The following is a 17,872-nucleotide window of genomic DNA, read 5'->3' as shown; positions in this document are numbered from 1 at the left end:
ATTAAAACAACAGTGTCCTGGTAATTATGATTTTTTTCCTCTCCACAAAAGACTGAAACTCAGGGGGGAAAAGGATCATATTGTCGGTGAAACAGTACACATTCAAACCCGTAGCCATCATACTTCCCCCTGGTCAGTTACATCAGCCTACAAGTCCTATGCCCTAGCATGATGCTGGGTAGTGAAGGCACATGGAGAATGATGGGTCTGGGAAGGTTGGTCCTGAGAGGTCAGGAACCATTGCCCTAGGACAGGAAGGGCTATCCATGGGCCTGGAGAAGAACATAGCGTCTTTGTAGAGTTAAGGGAGGTACTACTTGGATCACATGGAAGCCTTACTTATACTCACATAGAGCTATTAGTCAGTTACCTCTATGTAGCTCGAAGGTTAATTTATTTATTAAACAAGTGTGTATGTATGTATTTGTGCCAGCACAAAATGAACTCAGGTCCTGGGCACTGTCCCTGAGCTTCTTTTGCTCAAGGCTAATAAGCACTCTGTCATGTGAGCCACAGCACCACTTCTGGCTTTTTCTGAGTAGTTTATTGGAGGTAAGTGTCTTAACAGACTTTTCTGTCTAGGCTGGCCTCAAACAGTGATCCTCAGATCTCAGCCCCCTGAGTAGCTAGAATTAAAGGGGTGAGTCACCAGCCCCTGGCTTTATTTTTAATATAGTATTATTATTAAGGTGTTGTACATAGGGTTTTCCATTTTAAACAAGTATTTGTTGAATGATTAGTCCTTAGTATTGTTGTTTAGACAGTATGATGGGCCCTGAGAAAGTAGAAATGATCTCTCTCTCTCTCTCTCTTTTTTTCGATAATGGGGATTGAACTCAGGGCCTGGGCACTGTCCTTGAGCTTTTTTTGCTCAAGGCTAGCACTCTACCACTTGAGCCACAGCGCCACTTCTGCCTTTTTCTGTTTAGGTGGCACTGAGGAATGGAACCCAGGACTTTATGCATGCTACCAAAGCACTCTTTCACTAAACCACATTCCCAGCCCTGATCTCTGTCTTTATGGAGCTTATAGTTTACTAGGAAAGGAGACAAGAACGAGGAACTAAATGTAATCACTGCTTGAGTTCAAGTGTGAAGAAAGAGAATAGAGTACGATAGAGAACTTAGTGTTACACAGGGTGGATGTGGAAAGCTTCTTTAATCAGCAACCTGCAGGTTTGGAGGTGGTGGGTAAAGAATCAGCCATGTTGAAAAGAGGAGACAGGTATTTCCAAGGAAGAGCAGGGACAAAGGTCGTGAGTGGAGGTATTGGTGTATTTGAGGATTACCTGTGGAGGCTCAGGACCTGTGAGGAAGTCAGGATGGCTTCCTGAGGGACAGCCACTGGAGGAAGACAGGAACCATTGTGGAGACTTAGTCTTGAGTTGGATCATTTAATTCAGGCCAAGGTTTTGGATTTGACTTAGTATATAAAAGTAAAGCCCTGAAAAGCTTAAACAATAAGAACAAGTGGACTGCCTGATGAAACAAAAGGGAGCTGGACAGGGAGGTCAGGAGAGAAATGAGAATGGGAAAGAGAAAGCAATTAGGCATCTCTAACCTCCTGAAGACCAGATAGCTTAAAATCACCTATAGTCTTTCAATTCTAGGAATGTATTCTAAAGAAATAATTGGGCAAATACACAAAGGTGTGTACACCGTGGTCCATTGAGTTTTTTTTTTTCCCAATGGCCCATGGTGGTATTCCCTGGTTAGCAGAATTAAAACTGATTTTTATCTTCAAGAAGAAGAAAACAGCTATATAGGAGAATATGAAGATCTCAGATGGGTGGTTATTGTGAGGACTATTATGCAGAGAAGCTGTTTCAGATGGCAGGCAAGCAAAGATAGTCTGCACTAATAAGAGGCCTGGAGAAAGGGACAGATTTCCTGTATTACTGGGAAGCAAGTCCTGGGGCTTGGACTCAGGGCCTGAGCACTGTCCCTGGCTTCTTTTTGCTCAAGGCTAGCACTCTACTTCTTGAGTCACAGCGCCACTTCCAGGTTTTTCTGTATATGTGGTGCTGAGGAATCGAACCCAGGGCTTCATGCATGCAAGGCAAGCGCTCTACCACTAAACCATATTCCCAGCCTCACACAATTCTTTAGTTATGCAATACATGCAGAATTTCAAGCATCCTAGGTGCTGAAGCAGCAGCAATGAAGGAGAGGGGGTAGAATCCTCGTCTTGTACATTTGGTCAGCGTGGTAGGTGGGGTGCTAGACCTGGTTCATATAGGTTCATGCCAGCTGCTTATCAATTTTTCATTTCTTGGAGAGCTGGTTGTTAAAAGCCAACCATTATTAACAGTTTAAAATATATGAACCCCCTTTGTTAAGGCTGAAGATTACTCAAAACCTGTTACAACATCCTGTTTTGCTGCATTTTACTATATTACCTATGCTCTGAATTTCTTTACACCACTTTGATCATGTGGTAGGAATACCATTTATTTGTCCATGGTCATACCTTGCTTGTAACTTGATTGTTTGCCAAAGGCTAATCAAGAAGTCAGCAAATGTTACAAATCAGGGATTTCCCTGCTTTAGACATCAGTTGTTAAATATTTACTAGCACACTCCTTTATAGAGTTAGGAACATAGCCAGAGGGGTCAGGCAGCCAGGGATCAAATTAGGTTTCCAACACTTATGACTTGGCTAAGTGACTTGGTTAAGTTTCCTAGTGTCACTAGGTACAGTGGTCCAATCCTAGCTACTTGGGAGGTTAGAGATTGAGGGCTCAAGATCCAAGGCCAGCTGGGGCATAAAAGTTCATGAGACTCCATCTCAATGACTGGATGTGGTGGCACCCTCCTGTAATCTTAGCTACAGGTGATGGTTGATATCTGGGTGCCTGTCATTCCCAGTGACATGGGAAAGTATGGGTCAGAAGATTTCCTGGAATAAAGCAAGGCCCTACCTGGAAAATCACCAAGACAAAATGGGGCTAGAGGTATGGTTCGAATGGTAGGGCATCTGCCTTGCTAATGTGAAGCCCTGAGTTTAATCCCTAGTAAAAAAATTTTTAAACCAAAAACTGAATGTTGATTTTTTTGTTCATAAAATAGGACTAATAGTACTGTCTGGTAAAACAAAATATCAATTATTGTGTAATTTGTAGAGGACAGAAATTTATTTCTCCTAAGTCCGGAAGCTTGGAAGTCCAAGATTAAAGTATTGGTAGATTTGGTGTCTGGTGATTTTCTTCCTTCCTTCCTTCCTTCCTTCCTTCCTTCCTTCCTTCCTTCCTTCCTTCCTTCCTTCCTTCCTTCCTTCCTTCCTTCTTTCCTTCCTTCTTTCTTCCCTCCCTCCCTCCCTCCCTCCTTTCCTACCCAAAACCCTTCCCATGAGATCCCACCTAAGCTTCCAGCACATGAATTTGAAAAGGATAAAAACATTCAAACCATAGCAGTTTTTACACATGCACATATACATTTGATGAGCTGAAACAGTCTGTATCAAATGTTAAGCATAGTGCCAGATACATAGAGATGCCTAATAGATATGAGTGAATTGTATTATTATTATTAACTCACAGAGAGAAAAAACACTAGGCTATTCGGAAGATCCCATTATAGCAAAAGAAAATCATGTTGGGAGCAGTGAGCTCTTCTTGGCTGTCTGAATTTTATCCCTAAGCCTTCTAACCCCGGGAGGGGAAGTTCCATCTCTGCTGTGGAGCATCTAGCTGAGGCACCAGGCCCTGGACACCCAGTATTCAGTGGGCCTCAGAAGTGTCAGCTCAGATCAACTCCCCAGTAGGTTGCACACGTAACCATCCCAAGGAATCGCAGGGCTCTCTATGCCCAGCTTAAAGTGGCCCCTGGCATCCGATAAAGTTCTGTCTGTGAAGACACTTGCAAACCCATATTCAGACCTTTCTGGGGGAAGTCAGAAAGCTGACTGGCTTGGAAAGACAGCAGCAAAGAGAAGAATGTTGACTTTTTATGTGCTTAGAAGTCCCCAGGAAATCAAGCATGAGATTGAGGCCTCAAGGGGGAAAAAGGTGTAAAAGTGAAGACTGAGGTTTATATCCTCTGGAGAGCAGAGGTTTGCAGGGGAAGTGAAAGGAGAATTGAGGTGAGCCACTAAGCCCTTCTAACCGTGGCTGGGAGGAGCAAGAAAAGGTAGGAAAAAACAAACAAACAAAACAAAACTGGGTGGGCCCTGCTTTGTAGTTTATTGGTGAGAGCGAACTGGTTCCTTTGGCCTCCAGGGGGCACTTGGGCGCAAATATAGCCATGCTTCTTATCTAAGCCTGAGGATTGGAAAGACTGTAGCAAAGGAGACCCTTCCTAGGGAGAGCAACTGATAGAAAGGTCAGCCCTTTCTTGGATACTTGAGTTACCTGGTGCTGGTAATCAGCGTCAGGGTTACAAGTCACAAGTGTTGGAAACCTAATTTGAACCCTGGCTGCCTGACCCCTCTGGCTGTGTTCCTAACTGTATAAAGGAGTGTGCTAGTACATATTTAACGACTGATGTCTAAGGCAGGGAAAGCCCTGATTTGTAACACAGTCCTGGTTCCCAAATGGATATGGCCCTCAACTTCTCAGCTCCCACTAGAATTTGAGATTTAACCCAGGCTACCAGGCCACTTGTATGCAGAAGGCTCCAAGAGCCTAATCCCTGGAGGTCCTGATAAAGTATCTAAGCCACCCCAGGTGAGACAAGCGAGGAAACAGTAAAGAGGGGCCAGAAATCACTCCTCTGGGATAAATGATGGATCCAGGGGTGCTGTGAAGGGGACGAGAGCAGTGTCGGAAAGAAGTAGCCATATTAAATAAACTATCATCTAGTGCATGTTCTGTTTCTGTTCAAAGAGGCCTGTGGGGCTAAAGACCATTCCCTGGACCTGCAGTAATAGGACTCAGGAAGACTTTCCCTATGGGTTTTCTGTGGGGGTCAAGGGGGTTATCTATGACTTGGGGTGGAAGCTTCATTCTCCCCAGGTAGGCTCAGCAAAGTCTATAGGACATATAGAGAGGACACTGGCAGCTGTAAACCAATGGTAAAGGAAATTGCTGATAAGGGTTATGGGTGTTCAGCAGGGAGGATTTCCAGAAGATTATGGAAATTTGCAGAGGCCATGAAGGAAAGAAAAGGTAAAGGAGAGTTGAGGAATCCCAGTGCCCAGCGCCCAGTGTCCAGCAGTTGGGGTGTAGCAAGTCCAGTGAGGAAGCACTGAAGTGGGGTAAGATGGGGGTCAGCATGGAAGCGGTCTCATTGCTCCGTGAGGGGTCCAGCTTTTTTTTTGGCCAGTCCTGGGCCTTGGACTCAGGGCCTGAGCACTGTCCCTGGCTTCTTCCCGCTCAAGGCTAGCACTCTGCCACCTGAGCCACAGCGCCCCTTCTGGCCGTTTTCCATATATGTGGTGCTGGGGAATCGAACCAAGAGCTTCATGTGTAGGAGGCAAGCACTCTTGCCACTAGGCCATATTCCCAGCCCAGGAGTCCAGCTTTGCCTAGTGACTTATGAGCAGGAAATGATGTTAAGGAACACATTTTCACTTGTAAGTCATGAGAGAATGTGGATGGCAGAAGTCTGCTGGCATGTTCCAGAGGTCCCAGAAATCTTTATCATTTTTATTTGATTTTGTGGAGAGGTATCTTTGTAGAGTAGAAAAGCCATCTCAGGGCTGAGGGTATATAGCTTAGTGATAGAGTACATGTTCAGTATATATAAGAGCCTCTCCAGTAAGCTCCCCTCCCCGCCCCACACACACAAAAGGAGTGGGGATCACAGACCTTTTGTTAAGGTTTGCAGTCAGGGGTATGGAGTCATGTGACAGGCTTGTCTAGGGAGCAGGGATCCAGGAATCTCATTGTGGTCCATTGCTGATTCTAGCTATGATTTTCTTCTGGCACAGTAGCCAAGCCTGAGGTGTAAAGGAGGCAGACTGGGGGAGGCTCCAGGGATGACCAAGGAAAGCAGGTACCAGAGCCAGCAGGTAGGATCTCTGGAGGGAGAGAGTTGTGGGACTGGAACAGTGGGAAGGGATACAGGATTGTCAGATAAAAAAGCAGTGGCAGCGGGGGGGGGGGGGGGGGCGGGGGATCTGGAACACCTAGGTTTCAGAATGTTCTCTGTTACAATATACCTAGTTACTAATATTCTACTTACCTCAAGCCAGGTCATTTAATTTTCATAGGTAGGGATTTGAGTGCAGCATTAGCAACGCAAGTCGGCACTTGAAATAAATTTTTCATTTACCTATTGAGCCATTATTAGATGCTGTTTTAGACCTAACAATATTGTAGATAGAATGGGATAGAAAGATAAACACGACAAGCAAAACAAACAAAGCAAAACCTAGACTCATAAAACAAAGCTAAGAATGTGTCTCATTGGTAGAGCATTTGCCTAGCATGTGCAAGGTCTTGGCTTTGACTGCCACCACCACAAAACAAAAGCAGAACCAAAGCAATAAAACAAATAAGCAACACTTCATTCAAGACACAGACTGGTGAAACGATTCTGAGTCTCAGTAAGTAAATGGAAATGAGGAAGAGTCTGAAATGGTTGGATAAACTGGTCAGGAAAACGTTTATTGAGAAGGCAACATTTAAGTCGACATTCAGCTGTAAATATTATGAAACCTTCATTACAGTTCTACTCGTTCTGTGATGAGTAAATAAAGTATTGCTCCCCTAAGGTGGAAACTACCAAGAAAGACTAATTACTAGTGGTGGAAATGCGCCTCAATGGAGAGACACCTCCTCTTGCGCTCCATTCCTGTCAGCCTTCGCCCTTCCAGGCATTTTTGCGACATCCTTTGCCAGCAAAGTTTGAGGCTAGGACATTTGGCAAAGGTGAGTCAGAGATAAAGCTGAAAGGCTTAGGGTACCCAGGGTGCCCCTGATGACTGGAGCTCTGGGAAAGCAGTTCTCTTGAGTATTTCAGAGTAAGTTTGTCAGTGTGTGGTTGCTAAGCACATGGAAGTATTGGTTTCTTTAGTTGCCTGAGAGCTTTAGTTGATCAAGCTTGACACTAAGTACACAAAAATTCTAGTTCCCACCTCTTTTCACCTCCCCACTGTAAGAAGGAAACTTAGCCATCGAACTACAATCCTTACTCTCTTTCCTTCTCAGATTTAGGGACACCCAGACCCATTACCAGTGTGTGGTGAGAATCACAATGGACTGCAAGCTTGGACTTGTCATTGCTGGAGGTGGGGGCCAGGGGGGATGGTGGCTGCTACCGGGAAGAGGGAGTCCTGGAGTCAGATTTCATTCCAGCCCTTGACCTTATTGGTGGTGATGCAATCAACCAATATTAGCATAGTCCTGGGGACTGCTTATTCCCAATAGGGTTGGAAATGGAGGTGGTGCTGCCACCAACACTATATAAGTTCAGCCCCTGCTGTCCAAAGCTGTCCCTGGGCTTCTCTTCTCTTGCTCAGCATGGCTAGGACACTGGGAACACCCGTTGCACTGGCCTTGGTAGGCCTGTGCTGGTCTCTGGCTCTTGCCAGCCCTCTTCCAACGTGAGTGAGGCTGGGACGAGGGACGGAAGATTGTGGTCTGGGTTTGGACACATGCATCCAGGTTTTAGGGCTGGGTCAAGAGCTAACGAAGATATACGGGTCACTGTGGATCCAGGCATTTTTCTGTGTTCTCTCTAGTTCCCCGGGGAATGTTGCTGAAGGAGGAACTGGGCCCAAACTAGACCCAGGTGTCATCGGTGAGGCTCTAATTCCCTATCACATGTGTCTCTGTGTTTTTTCATCTTACTGGTTTTTCACTTTGCAAAATTCCTTACCTCCACCCCAGAACGCTGCTCTGATGGCTGGAGTTTCGATGCTACCACCCTGGATGGCAATGGGACCATGCTGTTTTTCAAAGGTAGGTTTTTCAAAGGGCTTGGTGGCACATCTGTAATTCCAGCATATTGGGGGTGGGGGGGAGACTGAAGCAGGAGGATCATAAGTTCAAGGCCAGCCTGAGCTACATAGCAAGACAACAAACACCAGAAAGCACACAAAAATAGTGAGGAGGAGCTCTGGGGACCTCACCTGTGTTCCTCTTCAGAGACTGACTCCTTTTGTGGGTGGACTTGGGAAATATCCATGGATGTCACTGGCAGCTTCTCTGTAATGGTCTCAGTCGCACAAAACTTTGTTGTTGGTCTCTCAGTGAGTGTGGATTTTTTTTTTAAAGGGGAATTTGTGTGGAAGGGTCACACAGGAGTCCGGGAGTTGATCTCCGAGAAATGGAAGAATTCTACCAGTTCTGTGGATGCTGCATTTCGTCGTGATTCCAACAGTGTCTTTCTGATCAAGGTACTGCTGGGCCAAGGGCAGAGTTTGGCCACACAGAACTGGAATCGATCTATGACCTTTTCTCAGGTTTCTCTGACACGAAGCTTGTCTTAGTCCATTTTCTGCTGTTATTACAGAATACCCGAGACTAGATCATTTAAGTGAACAGTAATTTATTTGGCTCATGGCTGTGGAAGTCTGGCAAAGGAATTCTTGCTGTGATATAGCATAGTTGTAAAGGCAGCACCAAAGCAAGACAGGGCTGGAGCAAGAGAGCAAGAAAGGTCCAATCTTGCTTTCATAGCAACCTACTCTTGTGATAACAAGCTCACTCCTGTTGTCACATTAATGCAAGGGTGCAGTTAATCCATTCATGATGATCCAATTATCTCTATTGGCTCCACCCACCAATTCTGTTGCATTGAGGATAAAGTTTCCAACAAATGACCTTTGGGGGACACATTAAAACTAGAGCCGGGCTCATACTGACATATACCAAGCTTCCTTCTCTTGTACCTTTATTTCCTTAAAAAAAAAAAAAAAAAAGCTGGGGTTAAGGGAATTTGTTTGCATATGGGCCCAGAAGGCACATCCAGTGGCCATTCTTGAGTCCTGATCTTTGTCTAGCTGGCTCTCTTATACCTAACACAGTAGGCTGTCCATTTCTTACTTCAGTTTCTTCCCTTGGCTTTCACAACCCCATACCCCGTCCCCTTCATCTACAGGGCAGGCTCTTCCCAATGCCTGGCCAAAGGAGTGGGTGAAAGATGAAATACACCAAGACAAGTGTCCTGGCCCAAGCTGTGTCTGCTTAGAAGAACAGCCTCCGAATGTGCCAAACATGCTGTGTAGTTGGAGCAGCCCTGTCAGCTTCTACATCTTTTTGCTCTCTCCTTTCAGATATCCTCAACTACTCCCCAAATGTTGCTTTGCAATCCATTCCACACACCCTGTCTGGGTGACCTCAGCCGGAACACCAGATCCGGTTTCACATGTCTGACCAGAAAATATCCACTCATTTTTCAGTTCTTGGGCCAATTTTGTCCTCTTTACTGTAAAGCCTTTGGGGCTTTCCCAGGCAGACTTAGGCATTTTCCTTGTATTCACAGTGCTCTTTGCATATTAAGAAAAATCATTTTGGTGGGTATATGGCTATGATGGGAATTGTTTCTGTTTCCATACAAGGGATCTTGTCACCCGTTAATCTCCAGTGCCTCTCAATACTTGGCATGTAATACGCATTTAGAAACTGCTTCTTTAATGAGTGCATAACTTAATGAACACATGAATGCATGAATGATTGTAGGATAACTACTTGTGGATATGCTGACCAAAATTGATAGATTAAGTATGCCTCGGGAATATCTATAGATCTATCTCTCTATGTATGCCAGATATGTGTTTTATAATAATAGCAACTGTGTTTGTACAGTAAAACTCAGATTAGGAATTATGCAAAGGATATCACATCATTGTCCCTAGATAGACTAAAAGTATGTGGGATACAAGAGGATATTGTGTATGAATAACAGGTCAAAACCACTGTGTGTGGATGCAGAGTGGCACTTGAGAGGGTAGTTCAAAAGGGAGTCCTTTTGGTTGCAGGGTGACAAAGTCTGGGTGTACCCTCCTGAAGAGAAGGAGAATGGATATCCAAAGCTGCTTCAGGACGAATTTCCCGGGATCCCGTTTCCAGTGGATGCAGCTGTAGAGTGTCACCGTGGGGAATGTCATAATGAAGGCATCATCTTCTTCCAAGGTCAGTAGAAGGCATCATCTTCTTCCTAGAGCCTAGAGAAGCAGTAAACAGTGGCAAAGGAGCAATGGTGCCACTAGTAATAGGAGTAGCCACTATATGGTTTTAGTAAGGACAAGAGGGAAGCCAGTTATGGTCTAGTCATCAGGTAGGAGAAAGAGGAGGCACCATTCTAATAAAGGTGCCTAGGCTAAAAGTCCTCCACTATTCCCTACGAGCTTAGGACAAATCTATACTCTTTAGTCTTGTATAAGGCTCATGATGACCAAACCCTTATTGATTCTCCAGTTCTGAATTTTATCATTCCCTTACACATAAGATTATTCCCCATTTGCTTCATGCATTAATTTTTATTTTTTTTGGCCAGTCCTGGGGCTTGGACTTGTGGCCTGAGCACTGTCCCTGGCTTCTTTCTGCTCAAGGCTAGCACTCTACCTCTTGAGCCACAGTGCCACTTCTGGATTTTTCTGTTTATGTGGTGCTGAGGAAGTACACTACTGCTAGACCATATTCCCAGCCCCCCATCTTCCCTCTTGTGTAGGGAATGTTACAAGCTTTCTGTTTAAGAATCAACTTCCTTGAGAACTTCTCCTGGACTCTATTGCTGAGCTTATTGTATGTACTTTGCTGCGGAGTTTTGTTTGAAGGATCACTCTTCTCAAACATCTCCTTGCTTCACTGTGTACCCCATGTTGTTAATACTGTACTGTATACATCCTGGGTCCCAGAGCAAGCACAGGCAGTCATAACTTAGCTTCACTAATTTTTTTTTTTTTTTTACAAAGGTAACCGCAAGTGGTTCTGGGACTTGGCTACAAGAACCATAAAAGAGCGTTCCTGGCCAGCTGTTGGGAACTGCACTGCCGCCCTGAGGTGGCTTGAACGCTACTACTGCTTCCAGGGCCACCACTTCCTGCGCTTCAACCCTGTCACAGGAGAGGTTCCTCCCAGATACCCTCTGGATGCCCGAGACTACTTCATGTCCTGCCCTGGAAGAGGTGAGGACACCCCAGTGCCTGGGACCTACTGGAAGTCATCTGCTTTTCCTGAGCCTGTGCTTTCCGCGTACCCAGCTCTCACATTAACTCTGTTGGAACACATTGCTCTTACCCTAGTCTATTTTCATTGTCCTCACAGGGGAAAACCCACACTCTTACTAACCGTAGCCATCGTTTCCTCCTTAGCCCCCAGTCTGCCTTCTGATCTGTTTCTTTCTCCTTTTCCCTCCCGCAGGCCATGGTAGTAGACACAAGAATGGAACTGGCCAAGGGAATGGCACCCGCCATGGTCCCGAGTATTCGCGTTGTAATCCGGGTCTAGTCCTGTCTGCATTGATGTCTGACAACCATGGGTCCACATATGCCTTCAGTGGTGAGAAATCCCTCCACCTCCCCAGTTTCTGTCCTCTTCTTTTACTTGCACCTCTCATCCATGATACATTTCCTGTTTTCATCATTATGTCTTCTATTTTGTCTCCCTCTGCCTTCCACCGTTAGCAGGCTTTCTTGTGCCTGCACCTCCTCTGATGCAGGTTTCCCACCCTTGTCTCTCATTGTCCAGGACTGTAACCTCATCCACATGATCACTTCCCAGTGTCATCTACTCCCGTGTCATCTATGCCCTCTATGGACTTCTCAGTTCCAGTGATTCCTCATGTCTTCCTTGCCCTGTGTGCCGCTGAGACAGTTCTCCGGCTCACTCGTGCTCTGTCTGCGTCCCTAGGTTTCTATGTCTCCTGGTGTCCCTTTGCTCTTGCCTGTCTTTCTGGATATTCTGGCTCCTCCTGAATTAATCTTCAAGAACTCCATCTTTTCCCAGGTGACTAGTTCCTATATATCTAGGTCTTTGGGCTCTATATCACTTGTGGATGAGATATTCTCATTACTGAGAAACAGACAAGAAACACTGAGTACCCTTGACTTTTGGAAGGTGACTTCAAGGAGTTTTCTCCTCTGAATGTCAATGCACATTCATTCCTTGCCTTGACCTGTGGCACCAATTGGTACAAATCCATCCAGTGAAATGTGTGTGTGTGGGGGGGGGTTGTAAGATTCATCAGGCAGGTAGTGTTGTGTCCCTATCTCCTAGGGAGGATATGATCAACTACATTACACTCAAGGGAAGATATATGTGTGATCAGATATGAAAGTAGGGTAAGTACTAAGAACATAGAAAAGTGAAAAAACTTTTTGATCTTAACTCCTGGATCAACCTGATCTATTATGATTGCCAAGTTCCACTTGGAACACATGTTCCAAGTTCCACTTGGAACACACCCATCCATCTGGAGACCATATACCCTCAGCAGGCACATGTACTATAACGCAAATGTATAGCTGGAATGAAATACACATACAGTGGCAATATAGAACTTAACCTAGAACTTGTAACATAGTAAGAACATATAAGTAATATGCCACTATGGTGAGAACATGGAATCACTAGAACAGTGTGTATGGGGGGAGGGGCAGAGAGAGAGAAAGTGAGAGAGATTGAAATTTGAGAGAATAGTAGCACAGGATTCACACTAAAATATAAAGAAAATCAGCCATAGAGAACTCACTGGACTTCAAGTCCACATGGCTACAAAGAGGACATACCCGAACTCCTAGATGAAAAGCATCATATATTTTCCATAGTTGTTGCAAGGGTACACAACCATGAGAGCACCATGATATTAATGATATACACCCAGGTGAGGACACATGGTTTTGGTGGAAATACCAAACTGCTCAGCATGGAGCTGGCGCTCTATCTCCTCCTTTAAATCTGTCTCCTTTCCTTTCCACCCTCTCTGCTCTTCACAACTTTGGGTGGCACATGGGACCATTGTGGCATCTCCATTTTCTCTTTACTTCATGACCTTTCAGTTACAGATCCCTCTGACAAGTTCTCCTTCTCTGATCTGATCTGATTCTGAATGGCCCAGCCCCATGTCTTCATACCAGAACACACTGAAGTGGTTGCTGGTCAATTTAGATCGGCTATAGATGGGTTGGAGACTCATCACTCCCTTGCACAAAGAGAAAGACTGTTTGTATTTTCAAAATGGAGGGGGGCGGGCTGAACAGGATAGATTCAGCAGGAAGGGAAAGCAGGTATGACCTGTTATGACAAACTCAGTTCACGAGGGGAGCTTGTGCTGTGGCAAGAACATTGGGTATTTATTCAGCACATATTTATTAGACACATGAGAGGCATTGATTTGTATGATCAGATACAAAAGTAAGGTAATGATAAGAACATAGAAAAAGTGCCTGAGAGGTACTAGACATCCTAGGTATTGAGACAAGATGGGATGTCTGCCCTCAGAAAGTCACTGGGGGTGGGGGGAGGGAGAGAGAGCACATAGCAAAGAAAGAAGAAAGAGAATACTTTCACGTAGTATTAAGAGCTACTAAAAATAGGACAGATTAATGTGACAGAGGAGAATGAGGGCCCAGTGTTCTGAAAGGATGAGTTTTTTGTTTTGTTTTGTGTTAATACTGAGGTTTGAACTCAGGGCCTGGGCACTATCCCTGAGCTTATTCTTTTTTTTCTTTTTTTCTTTTTTGGTTGGTGGTCCCTGAGCTCTTTTGCTCAAGGCTAGTGTTCTACCAGTTTGAGCTGTAGCTTCACTTCTGGTGATTTTTGAGTGGTTTACTGGAGATAAGAATCTCACAGGAAGTTTTCTGCTTGGGCTGGCTTTGAACTGCAATCCCCAGATCACAGTCTCCTGAGTAGCTAGGATTACAGGAGTAAGCCACCAATATCCAACTGGCCCTGAGCTTTTTATGCTTAAGGCTAGCACTCTACTACTTGAACCACAGCTCCATTTCTGGCTTTTTGATATTTAATTGGAGGTAAGAGTCTCATAGACTTTCCTGGTTTTGAACTACAATCCTCAGGTCTCAGCCTCCTGAATAGCTACTAGAATTACAGGTGTGAGCCAATGGCACCCAACTAAGAATGACTTTTTTAAAGCAAATATTTCAGTGATAAAAAGGATTGACCACATAAAGCCTTGGAGAAAAAGTATTGTAGAGAGAGTGAGAGGCAAATACTTTGAGGAATCAAAAAAGAAGGCCAGTTAACTGGAACACAGAAAGAGCTGACCTGTTGACTTGAATGAGAAGAGCAGAGCCTGGTAGGTCTGGTAAGGATTTTCTGGAAAGGGAAGCCAGGGCCTTGAGTGGAGCTGTGATATGCTCTGACTTGGTTTTGGAAGATCATCCTGGTTTCTTGGGGAGCATAAGCCATATAGCTATGATTATGTAAGCTCAGACTCTAGCCGGTAGTTCCTGGAGCAGATGACAGCTTGCACTAGCAGGACAGCATCCGAGCTGGTGAGGGGCCATTGTGATGCATTTTGGAGGTAGAGCTGACAGTATCAGCTGATAGAGAGCGTAGTGGTGAGACTGGAAAGGGGAAAGGGAAGGTTCAAGAAGAATAACAGCCTTTGGGAGAGTAGACGATGGGATGGTTGATTATTTTTCTAGAATTGGGAAACACTAAGAAGTGTGTGTGTGTGTGTGTGTGTGTGCCTAATAACACAGATGAATATATTAGGTAGGCCAATCAAGTTTGAGCCTGAAGTTCAAATGTGAGGTCAGTCAGAGAAGAAGAGAATTAACAGGAAGCCCTCAGCTTATAGGTGATATTTGAAGCCCCAGAACTAGGTAAGATCACCAATAGAGTGAGGGCATATGGAAAAGGTCAAATTAGGGGACTCCAACCTGCTAATACAAGGCTAAAGAGAAAAGTCACCAAGATACGAACTGGGTGCCAGTGGCTCATGGCTATAATCCTACCTATTCAGAAGGCTGAGACTTAGAGGACTACAGTTTGAAGCCAGTCCAGGGAGAAAAAGTCTGTGAGACTCCATTTGTAATTAGCAGAAAGCTGGGCAGTGGTATGCCTTGAGCGGTAGAGTGCTAGCTATGAATGAAAAAGCCGATTGAGAGTATAAGACTTACACTTCTAATCTTAGCTACTCAGGAGGCTGAGATTTTGGCAGTTTGAAGCCAGACAGGCAGGAAAGTCTGTGAGGATCTTATCTAAAATTAATGAACAACAAAAAGCCCAAAGTAGAACTATGGTTTAAATTGTAGACCAGCCTTGAGTGAGCTAAGGGATAGCGTCCAGGCCCTGAGTTTAAGTCCCTGTACTGGCATGAGAGTGGCAGCAAGAGAGAGAGAGAGAGAGACATTTAAGAAAGGAGTGGTGAGCAGTCAAGTGCTGTTGAGATGTAGAGGTGAATTAACCATTAGATTTGTTTTTTTGTGTGTGTGTGTGTGTGTGTTTTGGCCAGTCCTGGGCCTTGGACTCAGGGCCTGAGCACTGTCCCTGGCTTCCTTTTTGCTCAAGGCTAGCACTCTGCCACCTGAGCCACAGCGCCACTTCTGGCCGTTTTCTGTATATGTGGTGCTGGGGAATGGAACCCAGGGCCTCATGTATACAAGGCGAGCTCTCTCGCCACTAGGCCATATCCCCAGCCCCTAACCATTAGATTTGGAGGAAAGAACATTTTCAATGGAGGAAGGAAACATAAGATTAATTGAAGGGGCCTGAGAAGTAAAAGAATGAACGGATGCCTCAATAATTCCTTTAATGAATTTTTATAAAAGGAGGAATAGAAACACTGGGTGGTGAGTAAGCTATACCCTCATTCTCTTGCCATCTCACAAGGATCAGAAAACACAGCCAAAGCCCAGTTCTAGTCACTCATGCTTATAATCCTAGCTACTCAGAAGTCTGAGATCTGAAGAGCAAGCTTTGAAATCAGCCAGGGCAGGAAGGTCTATGAGAACTCTTATTAACTACCAATTAACCACCAAAAAGCCAGATCTGGAGCTGTGACTCAAGTGGTAGAACATCAGTTTTGAGTGAAAAAAAAAAAACCCAACACAAACAACTAAAGGAAAATGCCAAGATCCTGAGTTCAAACCCCAGTACTGCCACACCACCAACAAAACAAAATCCCAACCAAGTTTGGAACACTTTTATTCGAACTTCTGTCCACAACATTATCTATAACCAGATCTCTGCACATAAACACCTCAGATATATGCAGGATGCTTCCACCAAATCCTGTCATATTGGCTTTCACACATGCTTCTGTCAGGGACCTGCTAACTCCAGTTCCAGCTGGGCTACAGTTTCCAACACTGATGACCAACATCTTTCTCTACTTCTTTCTCTCACTTTTTACCTTTTCCTTCTTAGCCTTTTCTCCCTCTCATGAATCACCAGAGCATCTTTAATGCCTGGGGTTTGGGTACCAGAATTAGCACCGTTTCTGATACCCCACAGGTTCCCACTATTGGCGTCTGGATAGCAGCCAGGACGGGTGGCATAGCTGGCCCATTGCTCATCAATGGCCCAACGGTCCTTCAGCAGTGGATGCTGCCTTTTCCTGGGAGGATAAACTCTATCTGATCCAGGTATGTGTTCTAAGAAAGGCTTGAGATGAAAACCGGACCAAGAATATCCAGTTCTCTGTTGACTGCTGTTCTTTGTCCTTTAGGGCACTCAGGTGTATGTATTCCTGGTCAAGGGAGGCTATATTCTAGCCTCTGGGTATCCAAAGCGGCTGGAGAAGGAACTTGGGAGCCCCTATGGAATCAGCCTTGAGTCTGTGGATGCAGCCTTTACCTGCCCTGGCTCTTCTCGACTCTATATCATGGCAGGTGAGAGGCTTCTGGGTGCTGCTTCCCCATGGCACTGATCTCCACCAGAGTGTGAGAAGGGATAAGTCAGAATCTCTATGGCATGAAGCTATTTGATGCTTGGTTTCTTATTTCCAGGACGGCGGCTATGGTGGCTGGACTTGAAATCAGGAGTTCAAGCTAAGTGGACTGAGCTTTCGTGGCCTCATGAGAACGTTGATGGCGCCCTGTGTATGGAAAAGTTCCTTGGCCCCAAATCATGTTCTTCCAGTGGTCCCAGCTTATACCTCATCCACGGCCCCAATTTGTACTGCTACAGTGATGTGGAGAAATTGACCACAGCTAAAAGCCTTCCCCAGCCCCAGAGAGTTTCAGGCCTCCTGGGCTGCAGTCAGTAAGGAGCCTCCAACAAGAGCTTGACTTGACTCTATCCACTCCCCACTTCCCTCCTAATAAAGCTCCATCCTTCTTCTGGTTCACTGTTGGGCCTCAGTTGTAGAACAGTATTTACTTGAGTTGAAAAGTTAGCAACTTCTTTACTGAGGTTCTTTTTTGTTCTTCAAATATGTGTGTGTGTTTAATTGCTATTGTACAGGTGATGTACAGAGGGGTTTATATGTTTGTGTTAATTACCATTGTAAAGGTGATGTACCGAGGAGTATGTGTGCGTGTGTTCATTGCTATTGTAAAGGTGATGTACAGAGGGTTACAGTTACATAAGTCAGGTACCACGTACATTTCCTTGGAACAGTGTCACTCCTTCCTTCCCTCTCTTCCAGTTTTTCCCTCACATCTTTACCTATGGATTGTACAGCTCATTTTTAACATAGTGTCTAGTGAGTACCACTGCTGCATTTGTTCACCCTTTGTCCCACCCTTTCTGTACTCTCCCCTAACCCTCCCTTTATTGAAGTCCTTAAGCTCAAACAAGACTCAGGGAAGTAGGAGGAGGAGGGCTAAGGGACACACTTGCTTAGATGATGGTTAAATCTAGACCACTAACTTTCTCCCAACTATTTACAGATCCTATGAAAAAAGAGGACGAGTATAGGGAGAGGAAATGCTGAGTTTGCATAGCAAGTAAAAGGCAGAGCTAGAACTCTGAACTAACTTGCTAACAAGAAGCCCAAATTAGCCCCAAGGGCTAAGCACAGGTCTGTGGACAACTGTGCATTACAAAGGGAATTGGCTCCGAGTCCCTGTCTCAGAG

The 17,872-nt window shown here is 45.0% G+C and overlaps 1 protein-coding gene across 1 annotated transcript; it reads left to right on the top strand.

Moving 5' to 3' along the window:
* Positions 1-7,324: 7,324 nt before the first annotated feature.
* Positions 7,325-17,131, top strand: Hpx (hemopexin). Its single transcript, XM_048359936.1, has 10 exons — positions 7,325-7,485; positions 7,624-7,682; positions 7,772-7,843; positions 8,159-8,280; positions 9,865-10,018; positions 10,801-11,013; positions 11,249-11,386; positions 16,307-16,437; positions 16,521-16,683; positions 16,801-17,131. The coding sequence occupies exons 1-10, from the start codon at positions 7,403-7,405 to the stop codon at positions 17,058-17,060; spliced, it is 1,395 nt and encodes a 464-aa protein (XP_048215893.1). The 5' UTR covers positions 7,325-7,402; the 3' UTR covers positions 17,061-17,131.
* The last annotated feature ends 741 nt before the right edge of the window (positions 17,132-17,872 follow it).

This window comes from Perognathus longimembris, chromosome 13, assembly GCF_023159225.1.
Source record: "Perognathus longimembris pacificus isolate PPM17 chromosome 13, ASM2315922v1, whole genome shotgun sequence".
Lineage (NCBI taxonomy): Eukaryota > Metazoa > Chordata > Mammalia > Rodentia > Heteromyidae > Perognathus > Perognathus longimembris.
Note: the sequence above shows the minus strand (reverse complement) of the source record. Positions and strands in the feature narration are given on the sequence as shown.